At 51.4% G+C, this 8,284-nt stretch overlaps 2 protein-coding genes across 2 annotated transcripts; both read left to right on the plus strand.

Moving 5' to 3' along the window:
* Positions 1 to 1,739: 1,739 nt before the first annotated feature.
* On the plus strand, positions 1,740 to 2,273 carry LPMP_203350 (hypothetical protein; the record flags this gene model as incomplete). The annotated part of the gene is made up of 1 exon (XM_010700235.1): positions 1,740 to 2,273. One exon carries the CDS (start codon positions 1,740 to 1,742, stop codon positions 2,271 to 2,273), a length of 534 nt encoding a protein of 177 aa, XP_010698537.1.
* A 3,912-nt stretch (positions 2,274 to 6,185) lies between these two features.
* LPMP_203360 (hypothetical protein) lies at positions 6,186 to 6,524 on the plus strand (the record flags this gene model as incomplete). The annotated part of the gene is made up of 1 exon (XM_010700236.1): positions 6,186 to 6,524. One exon carries the CDS (start codon positions 6,186 to 6,188, stop codon positions 6,522 to 6,524), a length of 339 nt encoding a protein of 112 aa, XP_010698538.1.
* Positions 6,525 to 8,284: the final 1,760 nt, after the last annotated feature.

Below are 8,284 nucleotides of genomic sequence, written 5' to 3' on the forward strand. Positions count from 1 at the left end.
CTAGTGGTACACAGATGTGGATACTGTGCTCGTGCGCTGTATAGCCCAACTGGCATGGTGTATCGCATCCGAGAAGAACATCCTGATCTGAGAAAAGCACGCGTGATAGGCAAAAAAGACGTGAAGGGGTGCATAGCAATCAACGCCGGAGTCCACGTGTGTGAAGTAGGTGGTACGGTACTTTCAGCATCCGATAGAGTGGGCTGATGGAGCACCGATGTCGAATGCACGACGAAGACACCCTGGGTTGCATCATAGAGTTCTCCAGGCTCCCATCTGACGAGTCTCTACACCACATCATCGAATACCACGGCTTGAGGCAACTGAAGGCGAAGTACGACATACAAGCGAAACAGAGGGTCTCAGAGAGCCCTGACCTAAGGCTGGCCGGCTTCTTTCGTTCTCTCATCCGGCATGCACCTAGACTACCTCCTGTTACCCACACGATAGACGCCACCGCCTCCGCCCTCGTCCAGGACCCTGTAAGCGACCCGCTTTGGACCAAGACGTGCAGCTCATCTGGGTCCGCCTGGCGCCGGTCGTCCAACACGTACCCGAGAGACGGGCGAAGAAGGACGAGAAGGGCCGTTAGACGCATGGCCCGATTCGACAGCAGGAGGGTTCATCTTAGACGACCAGGACGCAGTTGCAGTGCAACAGAAGTATGGATGGGCTGTTGTTGTATGCGTACATTTGCTGGCTGATTTGTAGTATGACACGTTAGGAGAACAACTTTAATTCTTTCGCTTCTTCTCTCTCTCTCTCTCTCGCTTGTTCCGTGTGTGGAGCTTTTTCCCGAGGACGGATGACAATGAACAGCCGAGCGCACCATTGGCGGCTCGGATTATGCCTGCGTTTTTGTTCTCGTTTGGCGGTGAAGAATGGCCTACAGGCCACCTACGCAGTCGTGGGGCACTCGACCTAGTCATTGTTTTCCTTGCAGTGCTTTTTTTTTTTCTTTTGCTTGCTCCTAATGACAGCCGAATTCCTGACCTTTCCATTGCCTCGTTCTTCACCCACCATATGTGGCGTCGCCATTCTTCTGCATGGGGCTCGCATCATCGTCTACCTTTCGAGTTTCTCCGAGAAGTTGTTATGAGTGTGTGCGCGCGCGCGTGTGTGTGTGCGTGTGTAACGAGGCATGCTTTATCACTGCTCAGTTTGGTGGGAATCATTCGCGTCACGACATGCATCGAAACGAAAAAAAAAGGCCACTACAATGCCGGCAAAGTCCGACTCGAGGGCGGTTATCGCCTATTGCCTGCGCGCGCCACCATGTGAAGGGGCGTGCGGTCAACGCCGAGGCTCATTTGGACGTTGGAGGGCTTGTGGTCGGCTGCCACTGGTGCACACCCCAGCCCTGTACGTGGCCCCTAGTGAGGCGTACTCTCACTTCAGTTGTCGATCGCTGATCGCCCACTCGTTCTGTTTAACACCTACCTCTTCTACCCATTTCGCTCCATCCCCGTTCTCTCTCCACTGGGGGGGGGCACCTTCACTGCCTCCCGCATCTCAACTCTGACTGCATTGTTCGTCACACGCCGCACCTGCGCACGTTATTGCCGACATGGCAAACACGCTGATAAGAATCACACGCTTCTGCTCTCTGCCCTGTTGCACACGCTCTCTTTCTCTCTCTACTCCGCAATTTTTTTGTCTCCTTGCCCTCCCTGTTTCTTGTCATACTCGTCTCACTGGTAGAACCTCTTGTCTCTCTTTCTCACTCACACTTGATTACCATGTTTTCTATGACCAAGTTCATCCTGGCGACCGCGATCACTGTGGCCGCGGTGGCCTTTCCTGGGGCTGCGATAGAGTTCGCTATGGCTGAAACGACAACAATGACCGCCGCACCTGTCCCTGTCAACCTCAGTCTGAACATCGTCACTACGGTGCTGGTCCTCGGCGTGTCGATAGCGGTGGCGCTGATCTACGCTTTGTGGAAGGTCCTCCCAAAGATCCGCAGTGGAGAGCTCTCGTTCTCGAAGATCGATTTTGACTGGCGTGCGGAGTTGCTGAACCAGACGCCCAAGAAGGAGAAGGCCCGCTTTGCTGCTGAGAAGGCTCGCCGCGCGGCTGAGATGGCGCATCGTGAGGAGGAGATGGCAGCCAACCGCTACTGTGACACGGACGAGAGAGAAGTGCCTTACGGCAGCACACAGCCGCGAGTGGAGCTGGGCGAGGTCGATACACTGGTAGCCAGGTCACACCACGAGGGTCGAAAGCACGGCGAGAACGATGAGAGCGTTGCGGTGACGGTGCCCCGCGAGTAGGAGAGGGGGGAGGTAAAAAGTACCTTCCGCTAAGAAATAAACTTGCGTAGCGCATTGGAGTGGAGCAAAGGACGGCAGGGATATGAAGTGAATGGGGTGGAAGAGAGCGAAAGTGGGATGGGGACGGCGTGACCCCTTCATTGTGCGGCCTTGTGCCCGACTTGTGTGCAAATAGTATAACGCCGCTCTTTGTTTGTTGCCCCCGCATTGTCTGTTTCTTGAAGCGGCGATGGATCGAAACCAAGCTAAGACAGGGCATCACGTACGACTCGGCTCGTCACTACCGACTTGTTCCACCTCGGTGTGGATGCTTCTCTGGGTGCCTACGATGCGTGCGTGGTCTGTTCTTGCTCCGACTCCACGTTCATGTGATTTTGTCAGTTTGTCTTTTCGCTTCCCCCCTTTCCCCCCGTCCAATTTTGTTCTCTGCGTATGTGTCTGCGTGCGAGTCTCTGACTGTAACCGTATTTTGTTCGCCTCTCTCTTCCTCCCTTTGTTTCCGATGTCGATGTATCTTTCCTCCCCTCCTTTTGTTTCATTTTATTATGTTCCGCTCATTTTTCATCGAATAGAAATATGCGTCGAGCCGTTTCACCTCGTGCACGCCACACCCACACGCAAGAAAAGGGCCTCGTCATGACTCGTGACGGCCATCTGCTCTCTTTTTTTTTCTGTTTTTGTTTCGTTTTTTTTTTTGTCGGCCGTTTTGTTTTGCTCTTTTCGCCCTTTTAGGAATCTCATCCTTTGCACGCGTTGAATTATGTAACGGGGCGTAGTGGTGAGGGCTATGTTGACAGTGATTGTGGGGACAAAAGGTGTGTGGAGGGTGTGTGCGTGTGTGTGTGTGTGGGGGGGGGAGAGCGCCATAGCTTCGTCTTCCCCGCTTGCTTCATCGCCTTTCTTTTCACGTGTCTTTGCCCGTCTCACCGTTCATGGTGGGGGCTTCATGATGGTGATAAAGAGAAACGCAAGAGAAAGAGGAGAAAAGAGCTGAGCCACAGAGGTTGCACTGTCGGCGTGTGCGTGAGTCTCTCTGTGGGTGTTGGCGTATGAAAGTGCAACCCTGATTCCACTCGACCCTTTTTTCCTCTGATTTTGTGTATCGTGCGCAGTGGTTCACGTCTCTCATCTCTCTCTCTTGTACATACTTCAACACTTGCGCTCTTCTCTGCCTTCCTCACCCTTCCCCCCTCACGTTCAAGCCCAGTAGGCACTTCCTCCCGAGCACTTCTTCGTGGGTATGTCTGTGCGTGACTGGCCTCTCATCTTACTCTTGTATTCTAAAGAGAAGAAAAGAAAACACGAACCAAAAGTGATGTGGTGACTTTCTAAGCCATCCCCTCGTTCTGTTTTCCCTGTTGCCCTCTCTCTCTAACTTTAGCCCCATGCACATGTGCATGCGCGTACACACACACACACAAAATTTCGCATGTGTGTCTGGCTAAGTTTTTTTCCCTGTTCAGTTACTTCGCAAGTTTCTCGATTGTAATTCTCTTCTTATGAAAGTTCTTCTCCACTTTTTTGTTTTGGTTTCTGACTTTTTTTGTCATTTTGGTCCACTCCTTCGTTGATTGTTTCATCCTTTTCATTGACGTGGCTGGTCTACGTGTGTTGCTCGCTTCATTTTCGTATCTTCTGTTCTTTCTCTGAATGTGCACGTGCGTTTGCAGTGTTCCCGTAACTAACAAACAAAAAGGGAGAGAAGCTCATGACACGCAGAAGGGGCACGATTCCTTCCTCTTCCCCCTACTCCTCTGTCCCGCTTGTTCACACAATACTGTTCACCACTCCCGTCGCGAAATGGCGGTGGTGTCAACCCAGACATCGATCGATGACAACTGTGTGGGTGTCTGCAGCTCTGCGTCTGTGTGTATGTGTGTGTGCCCCTCTACTGCCGTCTGGATTTTCCTTTTCCTGTGTGCGTCTTGCTTCTCAGCACACCCTCCTTCCCCCCCCCTCCCGCATGGTTTCTTTGCGAGGGTTGACATCAGAGTGTGATACTTAGCTTCCCACCGCCTCTCCACCTTTCCTGGTCGTGCGCTTCTCTACTGCTTTTCCCCCTTTCCACTGACTTTTGCTTGTACCCCCCCCCCCACTCTCCGCACTCTCATCAGTCGAAAAGCATCATAAGCTTCTCTTTTGGCTGTCTCTGTTTGGGGAGGTGGGCAGAGCGGCGGTGTGGAAGGAGATGTTGAAGCGATACACAGCGAGAACAGGCCAGCTTGTTTGAGCTTTGCTTTGTTCATAGCTATTACTGTAGGCTTGCGTGCTGGTCTTGTTCTGCGCATGCTTGAACTTGCTTACTTCTGCGCGGATGCTTGTTTGTCAGCAGGGGCGGAGAGGGTAGCAGCAACTCGAAAGTCAAGGAGCGAAAGATGCGAAAGAGTTTCTGCAGCTGAATTCGAAGGCAAAAATGACTAATACTTAGTTCTCTCTCTGCCCTTTTCTCGCAGCTCTTTTCAGTTTCACATCATTATGGAGCTCCAGCGTTTCTTGTTTCCCTGTTTCACTCCTGTCAGTGTGGGCCTCTGTGTGTAATGGGTGTGTTTGCGAGCCGAGTTCCACTCGCTTTGTATTCTTCTCTTTGGTTCCCTTGCTTTCTCGACTCTTTTGCTTGATGCTCGTCTGACATGCTCTCGCGTGGACACAAAAAGCACAGCACGAGGAGAGAATAGCGTAGACGAAGAGGAAAGAAAGCGAGAAAATGGGTGAGCAATTCATTTTCACCGGGAAAGACTAACACGTGGTGATGACAGCCAGTTCAGCTTGCTCCTGCTCGCTTGCATCCCCTTACTGCGTGTGTGGTCATCTCTGTGTTTTTTTTTTGCCCTTTCTGCCGGCTACTGTGCTCACTTGTGAGACACACTTCGCCATTCTTTGGTGGGCAGCGCAGTACACACCCACGTACACCGACGATCCACAGATCTACAGCAGGACAGCTTTCCACAGGGGCTCGCATAAACGTCAGTTGCCGGTCTCGACATGCTGTTGTACGAAAGTCTCAGCACGCTGTCGACAACAACAGCGGTGAAGGCGACGCAACTCGGGTCTCTTGGCATCGTCTGTTCATCTTCCTCTGGAAATACGGAAAGCCAAGCGGAGAGGGAGAAAGAAGCAGGTGGTTGTGTTCGTGAACCAGCGAGAGGTGGTTACCCTTTTTTTTGTTTCGAGCTGTACAAAGCAAATCCAATATTTCTTCTCTCTCACTTTACCTTTGTAGCTGCGTTGGCGCGCCATTTGAAAGCGTTGATTTGACCACTTTATTTTTTCTCTTCTTTTTTTTTTCTCTCTCTCTTGTTCGCTTCATTTTGCCTTTACCGTTTCGATTTTAAGTTTTCTCGCATTTGTGCCCGTGTCTGTGTATAATTCGCTAAGAGAAAGGTAGAAGACGCAGAGGCGTCACCTCTCTTGTGTCTCACATGACAAGATAGACGAAAACAAAGCACGAGCAAAACATCACATCAGGAGCCAAACGATGCACAGCCACACGCAAGCGTTTGGGACAATAAACAGCACAACAGAGGCGCGACAAACGTTGTGTTCTCATGAAATACGACCCGCCTCAACAACGGTCACTGTGGTGGTCTCTGAGTAACTGAGCAGCTCTCTTGAGTATTCTCTGCAGTAGACTAGCGCGGCTGCACCTAGGGGATGCATTTCCACTGCTGACATAACCCGTCTACGAGTTGCTCTACTCCCCCCTTCTCTCCTTTCTTCCGTAACCACCGCACATACCTTCTCACTCTACGTCCTCTCCCCTTCTCTCTCCACCTGCAGATAGCTCTTTATTCTCTCGCTTCCCAAAGCCATCTCACGCCTCTCTAAAAAACTCAAGCCTCCTCTACAAGTCGTCGGAGCTACTCAAGGAGTTGCTTCTTCTCTCTTTCTCACTCACACACTCACTCGATTACCATGTTTTCTATGACCAAGTTCATTCTGGCGACCGCGATCACTGTGGCCGCGGTGGCCTTCCCTGGGGCTGCGATGGAGTTCGCTATGGCTGAAACGACAACAATGACCGCCGCACCTGTCCCTGTCAACCGTGGTGTGAACATGGCCCCAGTGGCGCTGGTCCTCGGCGTGTCGATGATGGTGGCGCTGATCTACGCTTTGCGGAAGGTCCTCCCAAAGATCCGCAGTGGAGAGCTCTCGTTCTCGAAGATCGATTTTGACTGGCGTGCGGAGTTGCTGAACCAGACGCCCAAGAAGGTGCGCGGTGAGAAGGAGGTCTCGGATGCTGACATGGTGTAGGTTAACGGTGCCGAGCGCCAGGACCCGAAGGAGCTTCCCTAGCCTTGTGAGGATGCTACGGTGCTCACCGAGAGGAGCTGGCAAGATGATGTTTGTGTGCCAGAGAGTCGTTGCTCAAAGCACTACAGAGGAAGAATGACAAATTTCTTGCGTGCCATTTCCCTTTGTTTTGCCTTTCCTTCAGTTTTCTCTAAAGCGTAGCGTGGAGGCTCACCGTTTTCCCCTGGATGGTCCTTCTCACTTTTTTCTCTGTTTCTGTCTGCTACGTCTCACCGTACTCACACTTCTACTTTTCTTCCCAGCGCGCGTGCCTGTGTGTATGTGGAGGGCAGAGGGGAGCAAGAAAGACGGTGGCCGTTGTAGGCATGCAGCTCCGCCGGAAGGCTGATTTATTGTGCTGGACGTGGTGTATTTTCTTTCTTTTTTTCCTTTCTTCTCGTAGTTGTCCCGCTTCTGTCCTATTGGGCTTCCTTCAGCGACGCTCTCTTTCACTTTTCATGTCGTTCAGTCACTGGACGTGGGTCTTTTCCTGTTCGTTTTTCTTTTTTTATTATTATTCGCTTTGTATATTTTTATATGTCCTCCCCTTTTTTTTCGTGATTGTCTGATGCCCCCCTCCCCCTCTTCCTCTCGCCCCCTCCCTACTCGTCGAGCTTCAGGGACCTTCGAAGTAATGGAGAGCGAACTAACGGCAGGAACACCGAGAAGGGGGCAGTGAGCGGATGAGAAACCAAAGAAAACAGAAATGAAACCAATAAACCAAACACATCTCCTCAAAACACGAACCAAACGAACAAGAAGACGGTGGAAATACCCACGAGACGAAAGCTCATGGCCAGGGGTGACAATGGGGAGAGGTTAACAGCGAGTCCGATGACTCGAATAAGCACTCGATTCAGCAACGTTGCAGGCTCCATTTTCACACCAAAGAAAAAAAGCTGCTGTGTTGCTAAGGCATGCTCCCCTGTACGTGTGCCCGTGCCACTGAGCAATTTATTGAGGGTCATGTGTGTATCTTGTGCCGTCAAAATTGCTTTTCTTTTCCCTTCCCAAACTGGCTGGAGTGTTGAGGGGTCGTGAGGCAACAAAGGCGCACAAAAAAGGGGAAGAAGGACAGAGAAAGGGAAAAAGAAATGCCACAATGAAGTAATGGGAAAACTGCTGCGATGGGGAGAGGGACAACGTGCAGGAAATGGAAAACTGAGTGAAGAGGGGCACCAGGTGGATGGTAGGGAGGGGCATCTCTGCTTATTTGCCTGCGGTCACGTGTGCCTGTTGTTCTATGTTTGCTAATAACAGGCCCCTTTCCTTGCCCTCGTGTTCTCCTTTCATTTTTGCTTTAGGAGAGGGGCGACTTCGTTGCTGTCCATTTTTTGTCCTAAAAGCGAGACGAGAAGGCGGACAAGGCGAGTAGGCTTCGAGAACGCAAGAAGAACGAAGAGACTCGCATCCTCCAGGCTGAAAACCGACGAAGAAAAAGCACATACACACACACACAGACACAAATGCCCACAAAGAAAAAATTTTCGTTTCCTCCCAGTAGTCGCAGGTGGTTGCCCTCTCTCGATTGAACTTCTCAGTTGTGAGGATGATGACTGTCACTCTTGCGCGTGCTCTTTGTTTCTTTTTTTCCCGTTCTCTGTAGCCCTTCTTCCTCTTTTTTTGTGCTTGTTTGAGATGCGTGCAGATGCTTGGGAGCATGTGCATGTATGTGTGTGTGGCTCTGGCTCAGGTGTGCGTGCACATGCGTTTGAGGGTGC

Source organism: Leishmania panamensis, assembly GCF_000755165.1.
Source record: "Leishmania panamensis strain MHOM/PA/94/PSC-1 chromosome 20 sequence".
Classification (NCBI taxonomy): Eukaryota; Euglenozoa; class Kinetoplastea; order Trypanosomatida; family Trypanosomatidae; genus Leishmania; species Leishmania panamensis.